Raw genomic sequence first — 27,677 nt, 5'->3', positions numbered from 1 at the left:
AACTGGTATGGTGACAACCAGCATAGCAGCAAGAAGCAGATGAAGTTGACACTAAGGCCATTCCCAATGTGGCGCCAGCTCCATTGGCCATAGTTATGGTTTTTCAGTAATTCATTGATTAATTGCGGATTGCCTTATATTTGAAGCTTTTCCATTTAAAAGTGTCTCGTGTGTTTTCATTCCCAAAATATTCACAAAAGTAGTTTTCAATGACTTGTTCATTTGGGTTGGTGGATCTGGATTTTAACCAGAATCGTTATTAAATTTAAAACAAATATTTGTTTTGGCTTTATTCTTGTCATTATTGACAAGAATTTTCCAATCAAGAATCAAACCAGAATCAATATTATATTATGATAAAATCTTCCAGAATTTGTATATTGCCAGAACTGGTTTATCGTTGTTCCAGGGGAAATTTCACAAAACGTACCATGTGCTGTGAACCAACTTCAGTGTTAATAAAAGACCAACAGAGGGACATAGTTGCACATGGTAAGTGATGTGGCTAAACTGAGTCAAAGAAGAGAGAGAGTATTGATTGAATGAACAGAAGGTCCATCAGCTTACAGAAATGAATAAAACTATGAACACAAGCTCATTGTTCACGAAATGACTCGTCAGTATATGAACAAGACAACAACTATCAAATGTGTGTTTTCTTCGATAAATACATTTGCATTACCTTTTGCTACGGAAAAATCAGGCTTGATTTATGAGGAAAAATCACCATCCATTCGTTGTCCTGAGCAGGGTCACGTGCTGGGCGCTATCCCAGCCGACTACACCCTGAAATTAACGCCACTTTTCCACACCCACAGCGTCACTGAGTGGGAACCGATTCCACGCTGCCCGGACACAAATCAGGCGAGTGCACCGTTACACCATCAGCGAATCCCAATACAGTATGATGAACTATTATTTCCAAATAAATATACGTCTGCGTGTTTATTTATAGCTTGACATCGGGTGAGCTCTGTCGGTGACGCGGAATCACTTTACTGCTATGTTTCCACCTGCTCAATTTGAATGGGATTAATTATATACATGTATGTAAAATAAATAAAGTCAAATAAGAGACTGTGCGTTTATTTTGCCAAACGTGACGACAATACTCCATAAAATGGGCTCTGGTGTTCATACCTGTCAACTTTTCGGAGCGCCAACATGTGTAAACTACCAAAAAATCCTTATAAAGAGCAAAAAATCCTTATAACATACCAAAGCATTTTTATATGTCAAAATGACGGCAGAAAAAAAACCCACGAAATATGAATGATATATTTGTTTCCTTGTAGAACTTGCTTGTACACTACCGAAATATGCAATGAATACTCTGCTGTTTTCAACTAGGAACCACGTGATTTACTGGAAAGTTACCGGAAATGAAAGCATTAGAGTAGACTAGCACCATTCTGGGCAAAAGCAAACGGAACTACCTGTTAGGGGCAAAAAAAAAAAAAAACGGAGATTTTCAGAATCCGTATGATTTGTGCGATATGGCCATATACGTAAGATTCACCACAAAATCCGTATGAACGATGGCTAAACCGTATGAGTTGACAGGTATGGGTGTTGATAAGGTTTCACCTATTTTCTTTATTAGTGAAATACCGCCCTCTGGCGTATGTATTGAGTTGAAGCCGCAATCGGTTGGCATCTTGACAAAAAAAAAAACAAACCAAAAAAAAAAAAACATTGAGGCGACTGCAGGCTGCCTTGTTCTCAATAATACAGATGTGACCCCATCGCCCCCAAAAAGTACGGTACTGTATTTCATTGCAGTCATCGAAGGTCACAAAGGATTGATTTTTTTTTCTTTGCAATCACTCCGTTTTGGATAAAATTATTCAAATCGGAGTAATTTAGTAGAATAGCTCATATAACTTAAAAGAGGAAGTCAGCTTAAAATATGTTACATTATCTTACAAAAATGTAGTATTTTCTATGCAGTTCCATTAGTCTAAACATGCTATTTTGATGAATATTGCATGGGTGTACTATGAATAAAGCAGCAAAATCCACCCATTTTATCCTTCTCATTTTGCTACTTACTGTGGATTGAAAATGACATCGGTTTCATATCTCAGCTTGCTCGGGTCACACAATCAAACTCAGAAAACGTGTGGCAGAAAGGCTGCCACCCGAGATGGATAGAAATGGGCAGATTTTTATGCTTAATTCATGCTCCACAAACTCAATATTTATCAATACTGTACAGTGTTCTGATTAGTGGGGCCGCATCAACCATACCATACTGTAGAATTTTTTTTTTTTTTACTTCACCTTGTCGATAAGATTCCATCTGCATTGAGTTTAGAAATAACGTTCTTGTACGAATGCAGTTATACCACTGATTTACTGCACATACACAGTATTTCTTTTTGATGGTCTGCTGAACACCATTTTGACCCAACACTGTCACTCAACCAATATTTGAAATGTTTTATTTCACAGAATTTAGGACAACCAACTGCATAAAATAAAGGGGAACAAAAACAGCAATTGAAATTGCACTCATGTGATTATTTTTTTTTTAAATAAAAAAATATCCTTTCCCCTTGTCCATAAACTGTTGCAAAAGCAGAATAAACAGAAATTACAGGGTAAATTCAGAGAATCTGAAAGGCCAATAGCATTTGTTGGCAAATATAAATATAGTGGTTTGAACTGGGTGCCTTCACAGTTCACATGGAAAGAGTGCATACATACAGTTCACGCGACAGTAGGACACTCGGCACTGCCTGTATCAATCTTTATTAATGTAGAAAACCAGGATCTTTATTTGACAAGGAAATATATATATACATTCAGCCAGTTCTGTGGAGTATGATGTTTGTGTTGCCCCTTACAACAACTTGCTTGGCTACTCAGGGGCATAATTGTGAGAGTATGTGTAGTCTGTGTAGTAATTTTGGGTCCCACCCCTTCCTGTTGGGTAACCCCAAGAGCAAGGACCCCCTCTAGGTCCATCCGCTCGTTCATGTCCTCGCCCCGGTCCTGGTCGTGGCCAGAGTCCAACCCGAGGAACTCCTCTCCCCCGGAACGGCCCAGGACCCACAGCACCCCTCATAGATCCATGATTCATCGGTGCGGGCATGGCGCCACCCACATTGCCGAAACCCATGCCACACATTCGCTGTGGAGGAAGTGTAGGTCTGACTGCTGAGCCCCCTCTGGTGGCTACTGTGGGAACACCCACAGGAGCCCCAGGTTTGTCAGTGCAATTCACTTGAGTCCTGCCACTCTGACATGTGGCCTTGATGCCGCCAAGGCCTTCCCCGCTCTTGGGCAGTACAGTGGGGTCCACTGGGCCAGGCGTAACCGCAACCTGATTGCTTGCAGTCGGAAAAGTGCTGGTCCCCGGCGGCCTCCAATTCCCCTCCCCGGCTCCGCTAAGCGTCCTGTCCGCATGTTGTGCTGGGCTACAGCTAGCATTGATGGGAATGCCAGTCATGTAACTTTGTTTGACTGTGTCACTGTTGTCTATGTAAGGTAGGGAAGGGGTGAGGGGAGGAGTCCCGGGAACTCCAGGTCCTGCGGGGTCCGAGCCATACGTGTGACCGAGCATCATGAGGTGAGGCGGAGGAGGGGGTTTGACCTCTAACGGGAGAGAGGCCAGATTGGCGAGAGGTCCTGCTGTGGTGTTGACAGTAGGGGGGGTTGTCGTGGTCGGGACTGTGGCCGGGGGGCGGTACTCCTGTTCTTGGTTGCTGCTGCAGGGTGAAGCAGGATAGGCCGGGGAGGCTGCATAACTGGACGAGCCGGTGTAGGAAGACCACGGGGCAGAGGGACACAAAAAACTTTGGTGGGGATTGACGGGGAAACCTCCAGGCGACGCGCTTCCCGTGTCTGAGGAGCCGATGCCTAACTGGTTTGCGGCTTTGAACTGAGAGATGGCGGTTTTGAGAGCGCTGTAGTCGGACTGTGGCGGAGTTCCATCAGGGGTCACATGATGGTCGGGAAGCGGTGGACGGAATTCTTCCGTGTTTGGGAGGGGCGGTTGTGGTAGCATCATTGTGTCCGCTTCGGGGTGTTGCTCTTTGCCATCGACGACAGGGGGCGTCGCACCATCATCGGAGTCTAACGACATGTCCTCCTCTCCCTCGCACTCATCGTTCACTACTGAGAAGACAGAAGGGGGTCAAAATAGAAATGTGTGGGTAGCAGTGAGGAAAACAAAACAAAACATAAAAAGTTAATGTGCAGGTCTGCATACAAGACTGATGAGAGAGTGAGTCAAACAGAATTAGAGGCGCAATAATTAAGAATAAACTGACGACTGATCTATTTTCAAATGAATCGACTGGTATTTTGATAATCAACTAATTGTTCAGACGTTTTACCTAAAATTGTCCAACAATACTGATTTCGGACTCTCAACAGTAAATATTATCAGATTTCTGTAGTGCTCTATGAAAGCAGACTGACGCCTGCAAACAGTTGCTTTTATTTTGGAAAACAATGAACAATATTTTTGCCTATTTTCTGCCATGATGGAGACAAAAGCAGTGAGTAAATCATAATCAATTTATGTTTGTGTATAATCTGAGTCAACGATTCACTGAAAAAAAAAGAATCCATCAGATGACTCGATTATTACAATAATTGTTAGTTGCAGCCCTAAACAGAATACAAAGGACACTAGCACAGAAAAAGACTTGTTCCACTGGTCAATGGAACTACCCACCTGTAGAGGGCGGTGTTGGGAGCTCATTTTGATTGATGGACCCAATAAGGCTGTGGAAAGCACTCATAATATCATCAATGCTTGCTATCATTATTCCATTCCTGGAATATTGAAGGAACATCTCAAAGGGCCTCTCTGGGGAAAAAATAAAATAAAATGAATCCAAATAAAACCTGTTTAGCAATTATGCATATTCCAAAACTTGAGTTCAATTCAAAATAAAAGTACCTGTGACGAAAATAAGATGACGCTGTTGTGTGTGCTGAGCTTGCAGCTTAATCAGGCAGTCGAGATCGGGAGCCTGACGTGACTGGGCGTCACATTCGTGGTAAGGAAGGAACTCTACTAGGTGCTTCTTTTGATAGGTTGTCAGAAGGTTGAGTAGCCCCATCGCGTTGGTGTTCAACCTGTGACACAATCCAATAAGTCAGCTTCCACAACGTCCTTCTACTTCCATCAAAGCTCACAGTTTGTCCAAGAAACGCAACCCAAGGATTGATGATCTTTGGGATGGGTTTGGTTTTGGATGAGCTCAAACTGACCGGCCCATTTCTTTAAGCTTCTTCTGTGACTTGCAGTGCACCTTCCACTGCCAGGGCTGCTCGGGAGTACTTTGTTCCTCCAAGAACTTCAGTAGTGCCTGCAAGCGATCTGAGACAAAAATAAACAAAATAAACCAATAAATAAACACTTGACAAATAATGATGTGTTAAGAACAAGAACTAACCCTGTGTGATGAGGTCAGGATTAAGAACAAACTCGTCGGACACCAGGAAGCCTCCAGACAAAAACAGTTCATTGTAGGTGTGGTTCTTGACATCGTCCAGAGTGTCGACACCAGCAAAGCTCACAGAAGGCAACTTCTTCAAAGACACCAGTGCTGGGATCTACAAGTTACAGGTGAGGGCCATTTTGGTGTGATAATCAAGCCATGTCAGTGATAAATGTTATATTTAAAAAATGTACTAACTAACAAGGGGTCAGTAGTGCTGTTAAAAAAATAAAATGCAGAATGCAGCTGAGACCATGAGGATGTAACATTACCTTGTGCACATGTGCAGCAATGTGTTCATTCTGAATGATGATAAGCAGTTTGTCTAGACTGCTGCTGTTTTCCAGAAACATCTGCGGTGTGCACTCGCTGTTGCCAAGACTTTTCAAGTATTCCTTCAGGACAAGCAAAAACATCATTATTTTCGAATAGGAATTGTAGTCACATGCGCGCGCCGGCCAATGTAAGGAACCATTACTCGGACGGCACATTCGCAATGTTGAACTGTCTTTGTTGGCTTTATGTGATGTTAGGACATTTGTTGTTGTGTTTATTGCAGTCATTGTAAAGTGTGGTACGCAGGCTCCCCTTTTAGTGGTCCATGAAAGAATCACTGAATAAAAGGCCTTTTCACACTGCACTTGCTTTTCTTGGTTCTTTACTGTCATGGCAGGGAACAGGCACGACGGCACTTCGGTACAATCGTGCCCATATTTAGAAGGGGTTCCTTAGCAGCCTACCAGGAGGTAGCATGGATGCTTTTCCCAGCGTGGGGGGGCGTGATCTACTGCTGTAACCGCTCTGAAGTCACTTCGCCAACCCCTCTCCTATTGGATTCGCCCTCACAGCACATACACCATGAATGGGTTCGTTGACGGTGCACTAAACCCTGCTAAGTGCAGAATGAAAAGGCCTTAAGACAAAATTTGCAACTTTTAAAACATCAAAAATCATTAATCATGTTATGGGGAGCAGTCAAGCAGTAATGATCAATTTCCAGACTTATAGTTAATATATTTTTCCCCTCAAGTTTCAACAGTGTGTCATTACAATACTCACCTAAATATAAAGTGTTTAAATATAAATTTTTGAACGTGTCCACTTTCTGTCAGCCTTTTTGGTAATGATGTCATCATTGCATTTTCATCAGAATCGAAGAGCTGTGATTGAAGTTCTTGTTTTGGAAGGGGAACCACCAAGATACATGTTCAAAAGATTGGAACTTAGGTCTCATCGCCTGTCACTATAGAGTTGAGGATAATTTTGTCACATTTCTGACACTCAATAAGAGCCAAACAAGATTCAAAACGGGCTTGTTTGTGGACATATTTAAGTTCTCTTGGAACCCGCCTGGCTGGCACCAATCTTTGTAAAGCCTAGCTCCCTCACAATATCGCAGCACTTCCATCCATGCCTCACTCACAAAAAGTTCAGCAATGTCATCAGTAAATTGGCTGTGCTCTTACGCGCTTTTCTACTTTTGTTCTCCAAGCGCTTGACACTGTTCCCTCACTTACCGACTGATGATGCAGCATCAGGAGCAACTGGGGGGTCAGTATCTTGCTCAAGGACACTTCAACAAGGTCGCAATGGTCAGGGATTGAACGCCCAACATCTGGGTTGGGAGACCACCACTCTACTACTGAGCCATGCCGCCCCGATAATTCCAATTGTGCTACCTTCTCTGACCAGTTGTTCTATACTAGAACCATTTCCAGAATTAACCGCTGAAGATGGCTTTTACTTCTTTTTCAGTCCCGGAGGTCATTGGATATTCTTCTTCACCTTTGATCCTGGATACCCACTTTTTTACAGCGCTGTAGCCCCATAAACCTTTTCCATCTTTGAAAATGTTCCCCTTCCAAACAAGGAGTTCAATCAGTGCTCTCTGCGTCTGTCTAACATCCAATGATGAAATAATTTCCATAATGGCTGACAAAATGTGTATACTTGCAAACAACATTTTGGAAGTTGATATTTAACTGAGTAGTTCAATTCCTCACTGTTGAAATTTCTAGACAAAATATGAACTGTTAGTCGAGTAAATTCAACATAGCTACTTTTTGACTGCCACTCTCATAGAATGAACCTATGCATACAGCCTTTATCTATTTACAGCCTTCTCATTACCTCTGCATCCCGCGTACCAGACACATAATTTTCCCGCGGGACGCACAGTTCCAAATAATGTGCGTTTTTGGGACGCAAGGAAATTTCTCAGTCAAAACAAAAAAAAAAAAACTACGGTAAATCTTTTTTTCCAGCAACGATCGCAGTTTGACCATCGATGTTGATCTCGCGTTTAATAATCTCGCGTGACAAGATTTTCGTTCTCGCGAGACAAGATTGGCGAGCTTGGCCTTCACCTCGCGGGATGTAGACGATTGCCAAGTTGTGTAACGTTACAAGTGTTGCAAAAGTTTATTGCGAAGATATCACAGAGGAAGCAGATAAGTTGGATAGTTTTTTGTGATGATAAGTTGACTTTGAGTAAGCCTTGCATCATTGGAAGCAGAGTAAAGAGAGGAGAATTTATGAACTCAAAGACTGAACCATGGGATGAAATAAGAACCTATTTCTCAGCAAATCCTGTATGCCTGAATTATTAGAATTTTTGCAGCATTTGTTTAAAAGAAATAAACCTATTATCAATGTATATTGTTGTTGTTTGTGTTATCATATGCAAATGAATAAGTAGACCATTTCAGATTTCAAAATTTGGGACTCTAAATGCATAAATGGGACTCATACTTTTCTGATCAGCGATTCCCTGGGACTCGCAGGGCTCAAACTGTAAAATTATCACTGTACAGTGATCCCTCGCTATTTCGCGGTTTGTTTATCGCGGCTTCGGTGCATCGTGGACTTTTTCCAAACATATTCATTAAAAAAAAAAAAAAAAAAAATTTAAAAAAAAAGTTTTTTTCTTCTTCATATACATGGAGTACAGTCCTGTATATGTTGCTCTATGTGACTCGCTGTTGTTTTGCTGACTTTCGCAGCTTCTCGCGGACCGTTTGCGGACTAAAAAAAAAAAAAAAAAAAATTATATGTTAATTGGTCGCTACTTCGCGGATTTTCGTTTATCGCGGGTGGTTTTGGTCCCCATTAACTGCGATAAACGAGGGATTACTGTATTTATTAATTATTTGTACTTGTCGATCCCCATCCCCACCCTCCAAAATCCAAGGGCAGCAATAACGTTCAAACTGTGCATAATGTGACACAGGAAATTACTTTTGTGGAATAAAACCTCTACATTCGGATGAAAACTTTGGTCTACTATGTTACTGTTTGTCATTATGGTGGTGCAGCAGTATTTTTTGAGGCGGTACTTGGCGTGAAATGTCTGAGAAGCACTAAATAGAATACTACTGCACAGAATTTTTACACGACCAAGTTTGCACTTCTGTTTTCAAAAGGCAGCAGTATATAAAACAACCCTTGTCATGGCTCTCGTCTTAACCCTTGATGACCACCTAAATGCAACCCGACACTGACTTTCACAGTACAATGAATTAGATGAGAAAGGGGCATTTACCACTATTTTTGAAAGAGTTGTACCTTTATCTCCTTGCAGACGGTACTCTCCTCGCCCTCATCCCCAGAGTAGATGTAGAACTTGACTGTATTCTTGGTGACATCCTTAAAGATTTCCACCAAGCTGCTGAAAACTTCTGGTTTTAGTTGACCAATGAGGCTGCCTGACATGAGTCCGGTACCAGTGCTGGCAGTGCCGGGACCAGCAATAGCGCCCGAGGACATGGCAGAAATAGACTTTTGCGATTTCGCTGATGACTCTGGGGGTATCTGGGAGGGAGAATAAGCCTCTTCCACAATCTCTGCTGAAGCAGGATCTGACTTAGCCACGCTTTCTATCACCTCTTTTATAGGACCTTGACTACTAGTCTGAGAAGAGTTCATCTGTGGGGGCTGTACTTCAGGTTTGGAAGTTTGCACTGATGACGGCATTGGTGAATCTGCGATCGCCTCGGGTGGCTCCGGGGAAGAGGCCTTGGGTGAACCAGGTGGGGCCGGGATCAACTTTTCCAACTGCCCACTCAGTGCTTCGACATGCTCCTGCACGGAGACAGGAGTGACATGCTGGTTGACAAAGTCTGAGAAGCAGCTCCTGCTCTGCCAGGAATTAGGCAGAGGTAGCCGCGGAGGTAGTTGTAAGGTGTAAGTAATGCAATGGCTCTGCATGATGTTTTTAATGTCAGAAGTGAGGCTGTGCAATTCCTGGTTAAGTATAGTGTCCAAGCTGATAGAGGGCCTGAAAGGAGCTTCCTCTGCTAACGATAACGTCGGTCCGCCTTTTTTCACATCAATCGCCGAGGGCATCTTCAAATCGAGGCTCTCTATCGTCACAGCCTCTGGCTCAGGCAAGGACTGGATTTTTTCTGGAGAAGAGCAGAGTAGAAACTCTCAGTAATGCTCCGACAATTGCAGTCAGGTCCGAAAATTGGGACATGGACAAAACTGTCACCCTTTTGTTCGAAACATCACCGCAAATGATTTGCAGTGTAAGGAATAAGATGTGCTTAAAATGCAGACCTTCGGCTTCAGGGTATTTACATGCAAATCTGGTTAATGGTATAGAAATAACACTTTGTATGCGGCTTCCACATTTTAAGAGACCAAAAAGTAATGGTACAAATTAACAATCCCAAATCAAACTTGCACTTTTTTATACTTGGTTCAGAGATCAACTTTTCCGACTGCTCACCATATGCTTTGACATAATCCTTCGCAGTTTATTATGGCGTGAAGTCTCTAATGACATCACAAGAGTGCTGGAATTCATTCCTGGTGCTGCTCTGCCAGGCCTCATTTTACTTACTACTTGTTCACGAGGCATAGTCCCTTCAGTTTTGTGTGTTCGGCAATTGAAACGCATGCTCAATCGCATTTACGTCAGTGACTGATTTTGGTCAATGTATAACAATCCACTTCTGTGATTAAACTCTTTGAATGCTGTTGCAATATGCTTTGGGTCCTTGTCCGTCTGCACTGTGAAGCGCCATTCAATCAGGTGAGAATCATTTGACTGAATATGAACAAATGATCAGATTGCCCAAAACACTTCAGAATCCATCCTGCTGCTACTGTCAGCAGTCCCATCATCAATAAATATAAGGAAAGCAGTTCCATTGGCAGTCATACATGCCCAGCTGGCCATGGAGCAACCAACTGTCCCATTACTTTTAGTCCCATAAAAAGTGGGGGGCATATCAATTGTACGAACTTCTTCTCCGCGGTTCACATGATGTGGATGTAAATACCCTAACATTCCAGCTGAAAGGCTGCATTTAAAACACAACTTGTGGTGGTGTCCAGAGCAGGAAAACCATGTACAATTGTACATGCACAATTTTACAATATAATTCATTTACCTTCATTTGTGGGTATGGCACAGCTTGTGCTGGCTGAGGTTTGAGCTTGGTCTACTGGAGAGCCTGCGCTAAAAGTACTTCCGGGACTACAGTCCATATCCTCCTAAAGCAAGAACATAAACATTCTTAGTTGACATGGGTTACACCACGCTGTGTTGTAGGGTAATAAATGTCAGAATCAACAGTTTACATCTCACCTCCGTGTAGTTTGTTTGTGATGCAGGCTCAATTTGTTTGCTAAAATCGGAGGCCGGAACAGCAGTCTCCACCCTCGTTGACCGTCCACTGTGTTTTGATTTCACAGATATTGATCCCTGAGCAACGGCTTTGTTGAGAGTGGAGAGCAGTATCTTGAGGAGACGCTGGGTCTCATGAACTGCTGTTGTATTGGTATTGCCACAAGTCCTCAAGTCTGTGTCATAGATACCCATGCTTTCCATTACCGTGGTCAGATTTTCACTCTGGCCGCCGTCTTCTCCCGTCTCTTCCGTTGCTGCCCCTAGGAGGAGGAACAAAATGTGTGCATTAAAAAATGGGGGCGGGGGAGGGGATAAAAAATTTAAAAAACAGTCGGTCGTGCATATATGTAAGTGCCACAAACATGAATAAAAAGCCAAGGCTCAAAAATAACTTTTTCCTTTCAGGAGCAGTTTTTGGCTCCATCTGAGAAGGGCTCTCTCATGTTGAGGATCAATTAGTTAGATTTTTACATAATCAACAGTTTCTGTTTCATTAATTCACATTGTGAAGAGTAGCAAACTGTATTTTCTTGTCTAAAAACATTCAGTGGGGCAATATCAAGCAGAATTACACTTCTCAGTTTAAATTAAGTTGCTTTGAATGCATTTTATTGTCTTTTAACGTAGCCAAGTTGATTTAAAAAAAAAAAAAACAACTACTGAAATGCTAATTAAAAAAATCTTGTGCAGATATAAAAAGTCCAAATCAAATCCCAGGAAGCTCTTGTGAATAAACGATCACTTAATTTTCAACAAACAATACTTATATACTTTAACAATTAAAGGTGTGCCGATTTGGCCACGTGATCGAAAATCTGAGTCGCCCACGTGATTTTTAGCTGATCAGGGATCGGGTAAAAATATGTTTTTTCTTCATTTCCAGAGTTCTTAAAAGTCACAAAGTGAAAAAATACTCCTATAAGCTATAAAGCGCTTGTCAAATGGAACAGTAATGGCTACATTTTTTTATATTACACAATGCTACTTTTGTTTTTGTTTGTTTTGGTGGGGGTGAGAGTAGCAGGTAGGAGTCAGTGTGAGAGTGAGGGGCCCGCGCGCGCACACACGCACAGTGCATTTTGCTACTCAGTGTGTTTTATTGGAGCACAAATGTATATTTTGACTTTCATATTGCCTGTTTCGAGCCTTGAACACCCCTGGTGAATTATCTTATTTTTTAGAGTTTATTTGAGTGCTACAATTTGTTATAATTAAGAAAGTTGCATCCTATGAAATAAATGACATTTTATTTTCAAATTTACAAAGGGGAGATGATCGTTTATGCCGTTTCATCAATTTCGCTTAAATGAAATCAATCAAGAATGTGACAACCTGGAAAACCTGTCCACACAAAACCATTTCCAAAAACGTATATCAAGAAAAGGGGTCAGATCATTAAACACCCTTGCGCACACAAAAGCACTTAAAATGATTAGAAATTGTGTGGATCACAGGTATAGTATTGCTGTAAGCCCTCATAAAATGCCAGAAAACAGTCAATCCGGATGTGCTGTGCAAAGAATTGAATGACTTGTGTGGACTGGCAACAAAGTCAAGCTTCTGCTGCATGTCAATTACCGCTCAAAGTATAGTTAAAAAAAAAAAATGTTGACTGGGAGTCTTTAACGACAGACTGTGTTGTGAAACTTCATGATTCTCCTTCACCAATATGGTAAAAAGGACACTAAATATATACATCACAAATCTTTCCTCACCCCTGCTGGGTTCACCGTTGCTCAACAGATCTGTGCGTTGATGTTTGTTCTTGTCTACCCGTTCATCGCCTTCAAATTTCCTCTTGAGGTTGTTGGACTCACAGGCTCCATCCTTTTTTTCCCTGCCGGGATCCTTGACTAGTGTTCTCTTGTGGAGTTGGATCAGTTTCAGTAACTGCGTCATCTTGTCTTTATCGTAGTCACTCTGTGACAGCTGCACCTTCAGTGGCTGTGGCTGTGACTGGGATTCAGTGTGGGACTCGTGCTGCAACTGCGCACCGTTTGAATGGGCCAACACTGGCCCCTGTTTGTTAGCGTCTGAAGCCGCGATCTCCTGCGCGAGTTGTTCTGGTGGTGGCCTTTCTGACAGTCTCTCAGAGCGGTCAGAGCCACCCCAGTCAGAAACCGGACTGTACTCTGCAGAGACGGGGGCAGCGACAGGTGGAGGGTTGCTTATCCGTTCAATTATGTCCTTTGCCTTGTTCACGGGTAAAGTGTAGTTGGATGAGTTGTGGATGTAAGAACGTAGTATGGCTTCCATGTTCCCTTTGGGTCTGGGTAAAGGAACCGTATATGGCCTGTCATCCACATGGTATTTGTAATCAGGCAAGATAAATGGCCGCACTCTTCCCGAGTCTATGCGACTTAAATAGTCCGTGGCTTGTCGCTCCACAGCGGAACTTGGGTCCTTGCCCGCATTTGGGCGCAAGGTGAAAAAGGCGTAATGCAAAGCAGGGATGAAACGTTCCATAGATGGGAAGTTGGTGTGTGGCCCTGCTGTCAATGGCTCTGGGTTGGAAAGTCGGGCTGCTACGACAGACAAAAACAAAAAGAATTAGGCATCATAATCAGTCAATCGTTCACTATCAATTTATGACTGAAGCTTTAAACAGGACCATTCCGTGATGAAACCTGAAATAACCTGGACAAATCTGACTACAAAAGTAAACACAATCATCAATCAAGAGTTTGGCATTCCATTACTTGGCCAGAACTTTATCCAGATCCTCACGTTAAATATAGATAAATGATAGTGAGTAACTCACAATACTTGAAAACGGCCCTTGACTCATGAAAGAGGAATATTGCTTGTAGGCTCTTTTCAACCCGCCCTCGCCGTTCTGCAAAAGAAACAGAAACTTTTAAAAAGCGTAAACCTCACCGGGGATAACAAGTAGGAGGCAAACAGAGTAGAGAATTATGAGAGAACAATAAAAAAAGAAATGCTTGTGGGCACCTTTGGACTCCATCATCTGTGCTGAGGACAACAGAAAGAGAAAGCCTCGGTCAAACAGGGACTTCACCAGCACCTACATTAGAAGGTAGACACGACAGGAAAAAAAAAGAAAAAAAGAAAAAGAAAAAAAGAAAAGCGTGCATGTCATTATCAAACCATTTGAGCCTGTTTCTGACTATTTCCATATGAGTTACAAGCTGACACTGTTTTCCTTTGGTAGTGCTTTCCCAAGAGACGCTGCACAGCGAGCAACGTGGCCCAAACTGAATGGTCAAGCAGTGTGTGAGGTTTTCATTAGTGGCCAATCAGTCACTTGTTTTGCTGCAATTCAAAATTTGAATCGTCGGCAAACAGCATTGCCACATTTCAGAAGAAACAGACGATCAAAAATAAACGCGAGGTTTCACAAAAAAAAAAAAAAAAAAAAAAAAAAAATGCTAACTACATTTATATTTTGACACGTACCAGTGGAACATAAGAGTCCCTCTGGTCAAAGTCCATGGATGCAGTCAGGGAATGGGGCAATCGATAATTGCCAGCAGCCTCTCAAGTTATCCATTTTCTCGCCTCTTTCTTCTTCTTTGTGGCCATTCACTTCCCCCTTGACAATTGCACTATGTTTTTGTGATTCCAGTTTTAAAAAATGATACAGAACAGTATATTTTACGCGGAGGCTCAAGTTTTTACACTGCAGCCTGTCGGTCAATGTGTGTGGTGCTTAATTGCTTTGAGACAGTGACTGTAAATTATTATTATTATTATTTTTTTTTTTTTTACTTTCGGTCTCTTTAACCGTCAACAAATTTTAAATAGAAAAGAGTCGAGACTATAGCATTGGCTTCTTTAATTTAAAAAGAGGCTAGTAAAATTCCTCATCATGTTGGAAAACATCATTTGAAGGAGGCAATACCATTTTGTGATTCGCAACATTAGGGGCTTCCAGGTAGATTAGTGTAACTCACCATCCGGTCTTTCTCCAGTTTGTTTATCAGTGCCGCCAGACTGCCACTGGTCGGTTTTCCTTTTCCTTCTGTAACCTCAAAAAGGCTGCATGACATCCCATACTTCACCACTGCAACAAAGGAAAATACATTTTGGGATGGAAAGTAACAAGCTTCCTGTCATGTATCTTATCAAATTTTCTCATAGCACGCACCACCCACATCATTGTACGTTACATTTGCAGAATCTGTGCGTTGCTGACCTTCCCGTGATGTGCTGTAGGTGTCCCAAGCGAAGAGCACTGCGGGAATCTTTCTCTTCACCTGCTCAAGCAGCATGCCTTGATTCATTTCAAGCTTCTCGGGACTGTCAAATGAAAGCAACACTCCATTTTTACTAACCAAAGTTTTCATAGCATAAACTCGAGGTCTAAACAATTAATCGATTAAGAGACAACTATTTTAAAAATCAAGTAATGATTCAGAGCCATTGTTTAGCTTAATAAAAATCTAAATTCTCTGATTTCTGTCTTCCTTCACGAAAGCAGGCTGATTATCTTTGTGTTTAATCAAAATAAGACCATGGCCAACATCTACTTTTACTTTGGAAAACAATAACCAGCCCAGTAACTGAATCAATTTCAAAATATTGGTCTGTACATCAATCCCTCTAGTGTGTTATTGCTTAATTGTTTAGTTGTTTAAAAATAAGATTAACAATTGAACAACTATGATTGTTGAATAAACTCTAATCGAAGAAAAAACATTTTGTAATTCACTTTTATGCAAAATAAAATTGGATCAGATTATTGCCTTAATCAATGAACTTATCGATAGCATAATTCATTTTAAATGTTTTGATAGTGAGGGCCTTAATAAATGCCCCTCACTGCACGTCAACATGCCCTATTTGACTACGTGACTACACCATTGTTTGTGTTCACCATGGATACAGCTGGACTGCCAAATTGCGCAATGCAAAGCAGCTTTCCCACAATGCAACATTATGGGACGTGGCTGCCATTTTGGACTGGCTTTCTCCATGGTGAATGTAAACAGTACTGTAAATGAAAATACTGCGACATTGCACAGAAATTGACTCCAAACAACAGTGTTAATACTTAACATAAGTTTTATTGTGTATTTCTACATTATAGTATTCATTTTTTAACCACACAGTGATAAAAACAAAAAAAACATGTCATTCTCCGACTCGAACAGACTAATTGCATTTGCATTCATTTCAACGGAAAACACGATTTAAATGCATAAAGCGAGGTTCCACTATATATGCTGTCTACTCACAGTTTGAAAGGAAGGTAGGCCCGCGAAGATGATCGTAAACGGATCGGGAACAACTCCTGGCCCTTGGCTACCAGCGGACCACTCCACACAGAATAGGAGTGCCGCCCTGCAATTGCATCAAATGCGGGTCATCACTTTAAAAATTAAACAGCGAGCGAGACTAGATTTTAAGACTTTGGTTCAGCTCTAAAACAGTCTAGAGCAGGGGCGCTCATAACGGTGATTTGGATTGGGTAGATTCGAGACAGCATGGCTTTACAAAAACTCAAGACATCAGTCTATCATCAGACCTCAATCTAACATGTGCCGCGTGACTGAGATACAGGACAATTAATCAATTGACATGTTTTCTGACACAGATGTTAGCACAAATGCACCTTCAACTGCTTCAGTAGCTGAAAAATTCAAGGACGCTACTGGTACTGAGTGGCCCAGTTACTCTAGTTTATTTCGATTTACGTAACTTAAAGGGTGAAAAGAAAAATTAGGGAGCAATGTCATATTCTAAAAGTGTTTGCCTCATCTGCAAGTGTACCACTTCTATTCAAAAGGGACATTTAAAACAGAATTCTTGGATTGTCCATTTAAAAAAAAAAAAAAAAAAAATCCCTGTTACATGATTGAGATTAAACCCAGAGCTCATGGACAATTTAGGAAATTTCTCACAGAGGCAAAGTAACCTAACATGAAGAAATGTGCTTCTTGACAGCGTTATTTGGCTAATTGTATTTAGCAATCTTTATGAATTAATTAATAAAAATCTCTCAAAAACCTGGTCCGCGAGATAAGACTAGAGATATTTTTTTAAATCAGTGTCCAAAATATGTTTAGAGATACATAAAGCCATCTATGATGAAAATTTGCTGTTGGCCTTGTAAATCTTTGAAAGGATATGCGGGCACCGTGTTGGAAGTGTGCAGATGCTATCTGGACTAAAAAAAAAAAAAAAAAAAAATCCCTGTTACATGATTGAGATTAAACCCAGAGCTCATGGACAATTTAGGAAATTTCTCACAGAGGCAAAGTAACCTAACATGAAGAAATGTGCTTCTTGACAGCGTTATTTGGCTAATTGTATTTAGCAATCTTTATGAATTAATTAATAAAAATCTCTCAAAAACCTGGTCCGCGAGATAAGACTAGAGATATTTTTTTAAATCAGTGTCCAAAATATGTTTAGAGATACATAAAGCCATCTATGATGAAAATTTGCTGTTGGCCTTGTAAATCTTTGAAAGGATATGCGGGCACCGTGTTGGAAGTGTGCAGATGCTATCTGGACTATACATCCTTGTTTAGTTGATTCCTCGTAAGTAATCAGAGTAAGATCATTTAAAAAAGTGTCGTTACCCTGGTGTGGTATGACAAACTTCTAACACTCACAGTCTAGATAACAAAAAACAAATTATGCGTGGGTGAGTCTATTACAAACTCATGAATATCAAACATATGTTACCTCGACTTCCTTCAGAGGAAATAACACCAATCCTATTAAACAGAGAATCACAAAGCCTGTTAAGAAACAAAAGACCCCAGGGGAGACGTTACAGATGTTTTTCACAAGGAACGTTTTACCTGTGTGTCGAAAAAGGAGTGGCTGCACCATCCTTGCCTTTGTACTGAAAGGAAACCACAGCATAGGGGCACACTTGCCTGGGGCGTGCTTTGATTTCATCAAATGCAAATTCGAAAAAATATTGCTGGAAGACAAAAGGACAGTCCAGTTGAAACCAGAAAACAAAGTCAGGCAGCGGATAGCGTCCGTACCTGTGTGAGCTCAAATGCTCTGTAGGACAGCAAGGACGTAACCCGATTGGCACTTTTGGACAAATGACAGTCAAACTTGGTTGCCGGTTCCTTTGCGTTGTTTGGCATGTTCTCATGGATGTGCTTGACTCTTCCCTGAAAAGACAAAACAGCCACCGTGAGATTTGGGACCCTGAAGATGTCAAGAAGCACGGTAAAAATGAAATACTGACCCTCATCACTTTAAAAATGATCATGTCTCCAGCTGAACCAACTTCAAAGGGATTGATTTGTAATAAATCCGAGAATTTGGAGAGATATACACCTACAATGAAATATGAACTGGACTGAGAAACAAATTTCACATAGGAAGGAGTATACAAGCAGGCAGCTGTCGCTTATGCAGTCATATCACTTACCCACTGATGCATTTCCGACTGTTGTTATCCTTGAGTGTCCCACGGACAAACCCTTCTCGCAGATCCACTGAAGCTAAAACAGTCAAGGGAACATTGTTGTCACCAGATCAAAATTCTCATTTTCCAACAGTAAAAGCAGTAGAATCACAGAAAACAAAAGGTGGACCATTGACCACAACATCAACGCTACTTCCATTAGCCTATCAATGGCATTTGGGAATCCGAGTTAGTATTAAGCTATCGAACTTTTGTTCGACCAATTGATGTGGTTTGGTTCTTAAACAGGACTCGAAGGTTTGATCACTACGCTCGCTAATGCTCCCATTTTTTTACAGGTGTGTGCTCGTAAAAATTTCATCTGGTCACACAGCATGTGTGCACGTTTTAAAATAATACCGGTACATAACGTGAAGACGCTGCAACTGTGTGTCCGCCTGTCAAGACGGCAGACAGAAGGTGGAACAAGTGTCTGGTTAAATCCTTCCTGTATAAATTGAATAAATACATTGCAAAATCTGGATGTTAACGGCCATCTAACTTAACTAGCACCATTTTCTTAATAAAGGACAGCTTTCCATCAAGCACGCTCCAAGTCACTGAGGCTCTCACAACCCGCACGTGTCTATTTTTAGTGGTAAATATGGAAGTATAAATACTGCTGTAAAACACAAGATGCATATGGTTGGTTGAGTCTCAAACTGTTAACCTGTACGAAGCGATCGCGATCTTAAACATTGACACCTCTTGCGGTCAGAGACGCGAGGTGCATTCAAATACAGTCGGGCATTTCAAACAGATAAAAGTCCCTCAATGCAGTAAAGGTTAATAGCGACAAGTCTCTCAATAACTTAGGCTTTCTATCAACCAATAGAAGCTGACATATATCAAGAATCGTGGGAGTGAAATTACTTTAACTATATTGCACAATGCTCTATTCTAAGGTGACAGATTTGTCTAATTAACTAGAAGTGGGTGTTGCAACGTATTGCAGATTAAACTTGAGTTGTTCAGAGCTGCCTTAGGTGGTGACGCGCCACACTTAGTGTTATTGTGACACTTTTGAGTGTCGTATAACATGCAACCCCACAAAGGGAATGTAAAGCTTGGAATCATGCCAACAAACATTCCTCGTCCCCTTTGCACCCCCTGATGTGTGAACAAGAAAGTGGAGAAAGAAAATCCAAGGTGTTTTACCTTGGATTTTTCTGGGTATAAAAAGCAGTATGATTCTGTCAGTTCTTGTTCTGTCCGCCCTTCTTGCTTCATCTCTCTCCTCTTCTCGATGAACTGAAACACAGTCGAGAGAAGAGTAAATCAAAACATCACAAACGTACCAAAAGAAGTCCACCTTGGATTAGGCGTAGAAAAAAAAGTAGTGTGTTTCCGGTAACCCGACCGACCGAGAATTTCTACGTCGAAAAAAAACTGTACGGTCGGCATTTTTTTCAAACAACCCTCTACATTTTTGTGTAGAGGGTTTATGTCGGTGAAAATTCTCGCGATATTCACGTTGAGCGCATGCGTCGTTTGCCCTGTCGTCTGTCAACAACATTGAAACATGGCGGCGGCCGCGATCTCCGACGACAGTTTAAACAGCGTTTTCTGTGTTACAGTCGCATGCTCGCACCCTAATGTTAAGAAAATAGCATCCATTGATGTATCGAAAAAAATTCTGCAAACTATTTGATGAACACCACGGGCCGAGTAAAAACCGAGGGCGGAGGAGGACGGCAGCGGCCCCCCGAGTCCGGAGCGGGGAGAAAGCTAAATCGGTGGCGCCGACGGCGGCGCCGGCGGCAGCGCCGGCGGCGGAGCGGCGAGGTCAATGTCTTCTTGTTTTATGTTTATTTTGTTTACATTTTTGATGGAAAAAAAAATATTAAAAAAAACAACTTTTGTCCGACCTACCGACCCTATGCTGAAATTTCATGTTACCGGAAACACACTATCTTTTTTGTTTGGCCTTACAGGGCCAGTAATTAATTTTTCCCATCTGTCCACACAGCTATTTGTGACGTTAAAAACACGCACATTTCTACTGAACACATTGTGACAAGTGGAACCTGATCTGAAAGGTGGACCAACCTCCTTCTCCAGTAGCTCGTTGTGAATGAGCCTGGCCTTGCTGTAGGAGAACGTTCCTCTCGATGACACATCCAGGTAAAAAGAGGAGAGTAGTTTTACAAGGTCGTCAAATTCCCGGCTGTCAGGTGGCAGAAGCTGGTACAACCCTGTGTACAAAGGTAGAAAAAGGGGATCAGCATGCAGCAGAGAAGTATTATGAGATTCTTTCTCAACAAACGGCTGCAAAATACACACACACACACACATATATATATATATATATATATATATATACACACACACATATATATATATATTTTTTGGGGGGGGTACCTTGACATTCACAGTAGCGACATGAAAAGTGACCATGTTTAGAGAATTTTCGAAAAATCATGGACTGAACACTTCAAATGCCTCGAGCATCATGATAAATAAATTGATGGGAGGGAAAATTGATCACAAAAGTCCAAAAATTACTTTACTGCACTCACTGCTTCTGACAAATGTTCTATTTGCATAATTTAAGATGAATTTTTAGGACAGTAAAAACCTATTCAGGTTCAAGGAGATATATAAAGAAATCATGACATTATACAGTTTTACTCTATTTTGAGGACATTTTGGGACCAGATTTTCTATAGGTGGTAGCGCACAAAATATTCCCCAACAAGGCCACGGTTTCAGATACAAAAAACTCAATTTCTCCGAAACCCATCATTAAATTTTCTAAATTTTTGGTGTGCTATGATGCAATTGAGGTGGCCATTTCAACCACGCTTTTCGAACATTCATTCATTCATTTTTGGGGAGATGATTCCTATACAACCATCAAATGGAACAAGGAACCAAAAAAGCTTGGATTCAACCACATAAACACAGCAAATAGGTTTAAACCCCGGACTCAGTGTTATGATTCCTGTTTTGTCCATAGTGAGGTACGGGTAAAATATAAGGCTTTCAGCTTCTTGCATGATACTTGACAGTTTCACATGAAACAGATGGTAATTTGGGAAAATATGGCCACATTGATGAAGCCTTCTGTGTACAGTATACACAAAGAGCTAGTGGAAGCTTTGTGACAACTACAGCCTGTGGGAGTAATTTATACTTTCATATTTTCTGAGACCATTGGGTAATCTATGTTGATAATGTGTCTTGGACTTGCAAAGAGAAATTTGGATCTCCATTCAGCTCAAATGACAATCTTCACAGTGCTGTTATAGGAAGAATACTTCATCCCAATCAATGGGGTCAATGTCATTGTCTGACACCCGCAGTTGCAATATTTAACTCGACGGGTCAAGAGGACCGGTAAAAGGTCAACAACCCAAACAATGTGGGCAGGCTAATTTGGAAGGGCAGTCCTCAAAAAGAAACTTAAAGGCACCTTCACTGCAACGCTGCTGGCACTTACTCGAGACACGCAGGCTGCCATTCTAATGTTACATCGTGCCAAAACAAATGACTTGTGCGTGCATTCCACTGGAAAAGTACTGTTTCGATCTAGGACGGCGAGCATTTCGTCAGTTAGCGCGGGCAATCAGCAAGTTAGCAGGCTAGCAACATGCAGCAGAACCTCCACTCGAAAGACGGTACACGCTCTGTTCCAAATAACAGCGGTATGGCACCACCTTTCCGTTCTTTCTTCCTCGGGATTTGAAAAGGCTTCCGTGGCCGCTCCTCGCTTCGTCTCTGGCCCGGCGTCGGGGAGCCGGTCCAGCTTCGGGCGTCCGCCTGCACGCTGTTGTGGCGCTCAGGGGTTTCTTGCTCGGGTATTACACAGTCTCCACAGCCAGGCTGATCGCCATTTTGGTTGGCTGTGGCCGAGGTGGCGGCTGAAATCTTCTGGGGCTCGCCACCTTCCTGGTGTAGGCTGCCCAAATCAGTGTAATCCGACTCCCTTTTCCCCATCGTGCTGGGGTTTAGGGCCATTTTGGGGGCGCCGTGCACGACTTGGCGCGATGCAACGTAAGCCAGTAATGAATATGAGCCTCTTGTCTCACACACATACGCCGCTCCTCAGCCTGCCTCCGCAATTGTGAAAATGACGTAGACGTTCTTCTCCACTGCATTACGCCAGCGTCACCGTGTTTACATACCAGCAAATCTGCGCCACCTAACGTCAGAAAGAAGAAGTGCCGAATCCAATGACAGTTGAGAATCGAGAAGCGTCCGGCCACTGGGGTGTCCAAACGCCAGACCGAGGGCCATTTGCCTCTTTCTGGGCCGTGTACTTATACTGATTCGGTTCAATTCAATTCAATTTATTCACCTTTATGTAAGATCGTGGGCCTCATTTATAGTGACGAACAAACAAAAATAAAAAAGCAAAGGTCATGCCCAGGACATAGCCCAGCTGGTCTACAGTCACCACTGGCTGTGTTGGTCGAAGGTTAGGAATGCATTTGGCTGTCCAAATACCCTGTTACAGGTTATTTTTAACTAAGCGGCATCAAGGTTCTATGTTTAACTGGATAAAAGGTGGATCAGTTGGTTGTCTGTTGTTGCTGTTGTTATATGTTCTATTGTTTGTTGCATGTGTGACTTTCTTTTGCTACAATGCTACAATAAATAAAAATAAACATTCATTTTAATTAATTAACTTGAATTAAGTTGAATATTGCAATATTATTTGAAAGTATTTGTTTTTTTTGTGTGTATGAAAGATGTTTAATATGAATGTGCTTTTATTTTAAAATTGAAAAATATTTGAATGTTACAAGATACATTAATTTTGGTCAAATAAATAAAGAATAAATAGAAATATATACTGAAGGTTATACTATATGACAATAATTCTGATAACTTTTTGCTTTCACGAACAACAAACTAAGATATTGACTTTTTTTTTCTTTTCGATAGATTTGACTGGAGTCGCTGATAGAGTAGTGGTACACTTGCCTCACTTGTGTGTGGTCAGCGTGGGATCGGTTCCCACTCAGTAACAGTGTGGATGTGGGTGTGAATGATTGATCGCCTCTATGTGTGCCCTGCGACTGACTGGTGACCAGTTCAAGGTGTAGTCCACCTTTCACCTGTAATCAGGTGGGATTAGGCTCCATCACTCCCTGTGACCCTGTTCAGCATAAGATAAATTGAAAATGAATGAATGGATGGATGAATGGATACATTTAACTGTTTGGCCTATGTAAGCATACAGTACAATGGCTTGGTTTTAGCATTGCTAAGCCACAAAATGATGCACCCTTCTCTTTCTTCAAATATTCTGTATATGTCCTGAAGTGGCAAAATGTTTGGCCAATCCCCCATTAGACCTTAGTACAGTATACTCTCAAACTAGTGGCCTGGAGGCCATTTGCGGGCCACGGGATGACATTTTGCAACCCCCTACTTGACATCTAAGTTTAATGTTAGTGTGGGCCCCATCTTTTTTTGCTGTGTTGTTGCCATGCATGTTTTTTTTTTTCTTTTAAAAATCACTTATGGGCTACCATAGCTCAGGCTCATGACAACCTTCTGTTGAAAGTAATTCTGAGGTGACACCAAGTGGAAGGAAGGAAATATTAAATCTTGTCACTCAGTCACAGCGGTGCTCAAGAAAGCAGACGTCATTACTCAACAAGACATGCTGAGGTGTATGGAAAATATACCAGGGATCTGAGACAGATAAGATAAGATAAAATAAGATAACATTTATTTGTCCCACACTGGGGAAATTTGCAGTCTACAGCAGCAAAATTGGGGGGGGATAGAAAAAACAAAACAAAGTGTTCCATGCCCACCTCCTCCAGAATGTCCAGGGAGCAGCCCAGGACAGAACTGGCCCTCCTGACCAGTCGCTCCAGTCTCTTTCCGTCCCGGGCCGAGATGCTGCCTGACCAGCAGACAATGCCATAATGGATGGCCGAAGCCACCACCGAGTTGTAGAAGGTCTTAAGGAGTGACCCCTGAACCCCAAAAGACCTTAGTTTCCTGAGTATCTCTTCACTGGCTCCCTATACATTTTAGAGTTATTTTCAAGATCCTATTATTTGTTTTCAAATCTCTAAATGACCTCGCGCCACCTTACCTCTTTGAGCTCATCCGCCCCTCTACACCTGCCCGTCGCCTCAGCTCTGCGAACCAGACATTATTGGAGGTACCGAGAACTAGGCTGAGGCTCAGAGGGGATCGAGCCTTTTCTGTTGCTGGTCCCTCTCTCTGGAATGACCTCCCACTGAACATTCGGCAAGCCTCCTCGCTGCCCATCTTTAAAACCCGCCTCAAAACTCACTTGTATTCTTTGGCATTTGACTCAGCATGACTCAGATTTGTTTTTGGTTTTGCTGTTCAGTGCTTTCTACCGTCTTTGTTATCGATTTGTTGCTTTACTGTTGTATATGTTAGTTGTTCCATGTACAGCACTTTGTATGCAGCGATGGCTGTTTGAAAGTGCTCTATAAATACAGTTGAGTTGAGATGAGTTGAGTAGGAAGAGGCGGCTCTGTCCCTTCCTGATCAGGGCGCCCGTGTTGGTCGACCAGTCAAGTTTATTGTTGAGAAGAACACCCAGGTACTTGTAGGAGGTTACCCTACTCAGAGAGAGAGAGAGAGAGAGAGAGAGAGAGAGAGAGAGAGAGAGAGAGAGAGAGAGAGAGAGAACCTGGTTACCATTTTGTTCACGTGAGAAGAACACCCAGGTACTTTCTCCAGCGGCCCCCCACATAAATAGAGTTTGAGACCCCTGGTGTCCAGTCTGACCGGCACTTGCAAAGACGAAGGACCCCATATGCAAGGGGAAATACTGTATTTCGAGACGAGAAGTGACTGGAAAAACACAAACATGTAGTGTGAGCGTGTTTGTCGAAGTATGTGTTTGTGTGTGTGTTTGCGCGCGAATGTGTGTTGGGATGAGGGATGGGGGGATACCCCGGTAAATGTAGAGGTTCGGAAGCAACTCCTTCACTTAAACGTCATAAAATGCACTCTGAAATGTACTTATAGGCACACTGCTTTATTTTGGGTTATTTATTGATGCATTTTATTTGTTTGTTTCTTTAGGTTTTTTTTTTTTTTTTGGTTTTTGGATTCATTTTGCTTTATTTATTTGTTACTTTCAAATTGGAATAAAATACCTGTTTTGATATCTTGGCTAACTTGGCACACACACGCGCGCGCACACACACACACACACACACACACACACACTCACACACACACGCATTAAATAAGCACACCATATCGCCCACTTTTATTTACATGTTCATACTGAAAAGAGGGTAAAATGACAGATTTGCATCTAGAGGTACATGTAGTCTGACAGGAAAATGACTGACAGTTCTTGCATGAGCTAAAAAAACAACATAAAATGCAATAACCAACTATAAAAATTGAAAGAATTTAAGACACCTTACCTTTCCCCAACTTTCTTCCAACTATACTGTGCAGCAGGGCTCCTATACAGTGCTACTATATGGGTCATTCCAGAATTGGAGGACATTTTAGATTCAAAATTCTTGAAAAATAAACGTTCACTTTTCTGCTTTTCTGCTACATATTCATCAATAAGAGGTAATACACTATCAAAGGCTTGATTAGCTCAGTTTATACCAGTGGAACAATTTTTATTACAGTATATCATTTAATTGGTGTTTACAATACCTGTCACTGTAATAACAGTAACAGGGTTGCAAATCCTGAGTAGAAGCTGGCTTTTTAGCAAGCTGTTACTGCTGACCAAGTGGATGAGTTTATTTTTGTAAAAAATAATTGTCTTATTCTGTTCATATGCATAACAATGTTGCATGAGGTAAAGTGAGACATTCGATTAAGGCTATTTTATAAAAGTGTGAAAAATACAAAAGTGGACGTAGCTTTGTTGCATCCATTCATTTGGAAAACTGATGATTTCAAGTCCAGCGTATCATGTGATTCAGTGCTTTCCTCTTCTTCGACCATGCCAAAATGGTTATTATGGTAACAGGGTTGTGTGATTGTTGTGTGACACACCTACGATGAATAAGAATGATAAATTCAATTTTCAACACCGCTTATCCTGTACAGGGTCGGGCGAAAGGCAGACGACACCGTGAACTGGTCGCCGGTCAGTCGCAGGGCACACATGGAGACCACAAATAACCATTCACATCAAAGATGGTGCCGCGAAATGGCTGCCTTTACAGCAGCTCCTGCCCACTCACCCATTTTTAATAATTTTGCTGCTGTAAATTGGGAATTTCTCCATTGTGAGACAAATAAAGGTTTTCTTCCATCCATCCATCCATCCATTTTCCGATCCGCTTATCCTCACAAGAGTCGCAGGGGGTGCTGGAGCCGATCCCAGCCGTCTTCGGGCAGTCGGCGGGGGACACCCTAAACCGATTGCCAGCCAATCGCAGGGCACACAGAGACGAACAACCATCCACGCTCACACCTAAGGAAACATTTTTTTGAGTGTCCAATCAGCCTGCCATGCATGTTTTTGGAATGTGGGAGGAAACCGGAGTACACGAAGAAAACCCATGCAGGCCCAGGAAGAACATGCAAACTCCACACAGGGAGGCCGGAGTTGGAATGGAACCCGGTACCTCTGCACTGTGAGGTCAACGTGCTAACCACTGGATCACCGGGCCGCCCTGAAGGTTTTCTTATCTTATCTTATCTTATCTAAATTCTCACTGACACTGAGTGGGAACGCATCTCATGCTGCCCACACACAAGTCAGGCGAGTGTACCACTACACCAGGGGTGTCAAACTCATTTCACATGGTGGGCCACATACGGCCTCGGTAGATGTCAAGTGGGCCGGACCATTAAAATGATACAATACTTTGTTATAAATAACCAAAACAATATGTCTTTCCTTTGTTTTGGTATAAAGAAGCACAAGAACATTAGGAAAATGTTGAAATTTAATGAACATATCTTTTACAAAACATTTCATGAAGCACCTTACATTTCCTTCGACAAATGTGCAATTTACTTTTATCATTCACATATATGCATTGCAACTGATCCCACTGATTGTACAAACTTTAACAAGTAATTGGTATTGAAAAATATAGTAATGCACTTTAAAATTAAACGAGATTTACAAAGAAAGGAAGTTTTAAACCATTTACACGTGCATATAAAATCTAAATGTAATCCCTGCCTACACCTTACAAACTAAGGAGAGTGCTATTAAATGTGTAAATGTGAGAGTGCTATTGATAGC

At 41.8% G+C, this 27,677-nt stretch overlaps 1 protein-coding gene across 3 annotated transcripts; it reads right to left on the bottom strand.

Annotated features, from left to right (window-relative positions):
* Positions 1 to 2,422: 2,422 nt before the first annotated feature.
* Positions 2,423 to 22,593, bottom strand: tasorb (transcription activation suppressor b). 3 transcript variants are annotated; one of them, XM_019868551.1, is made up of 23 exons: positions 22,153 to 22,593; positions 20,543 to 20,688; positions 19,652 to 19,744; positions 18,458 to 18,530; positions 18,272 to 18,363; positions 18,060 to 18,194; positions 17,868 to 17,992; positions 17,749 to 17,780; positions 16,293 to 16,398; positions 15,251 to 15,354; positions 15,009 to 15,118; positions 14,047 to 14,119; positions 13,856 to 13,930; positions 12,810 to 13,619; positions 11,053 to 11,354; positions 10,856 to 10,958; positions 9,024 to 9,862; positions 5,732 to 5,854; positions 5,415 to 5,574; positions 5,230 to 5,338; positions 4,916 to 5,094; positions 4,688 to 4,822; positions 2,423 to 4,122 (listed from the first exon to the last, which is right to left on the bottom strand). In XM_019868551.1, the coding sequence occupies exons 1-23, from the start codon at positions 22,451 to 22,453 to the stop codon at positions 2,864 to 2,866; spliced, it is 5,484 nt and encodes a 1,827-aa protein (XP_019724110.1). In that variant the 5' UTR covers positions 22,454 to 22,593; the 3' UTR covers positions 2,423 to 2,863. The 3 variants fall into 3 exon arrangements, with proteins under 3 accessions (XP_019724110.1, XP_019724111.1, XP_019724112.1); XM_019868552.1 differs by having other exon boundaries at positions 2,423 to 4,119; positions 22,153 to 22,592; XM_019868553.1 differs by having other exon boundaries at positions 12,810 to 13,616; positions 22,153 to 22,592.
* Positions 22,594 to 27,677: the final 5,084 nt, after the last annotated feature.

Source organism: Hippocampus comes, unplaced genomic scaffold (assembly GCF_001891065.2).
Source record: "Hippocampus comes isolate QL1 unplaced genomic scaffold, H_comes_QL1_v1.1 scaffold41, whole genome shotgun sequence".
NCBI classification, from domain to species: Eukaryota; Metazoa; Chordata; class Actinopteri; order Syngnathiformes; family Syngnathidae; genus Hippocampus; species Hippocampus comes.
The sequence above is the reverse complement of the archived record's forward strand: the minus strand, read 5'-3'. Positions and strand labels throughout refer to the sequence as shown.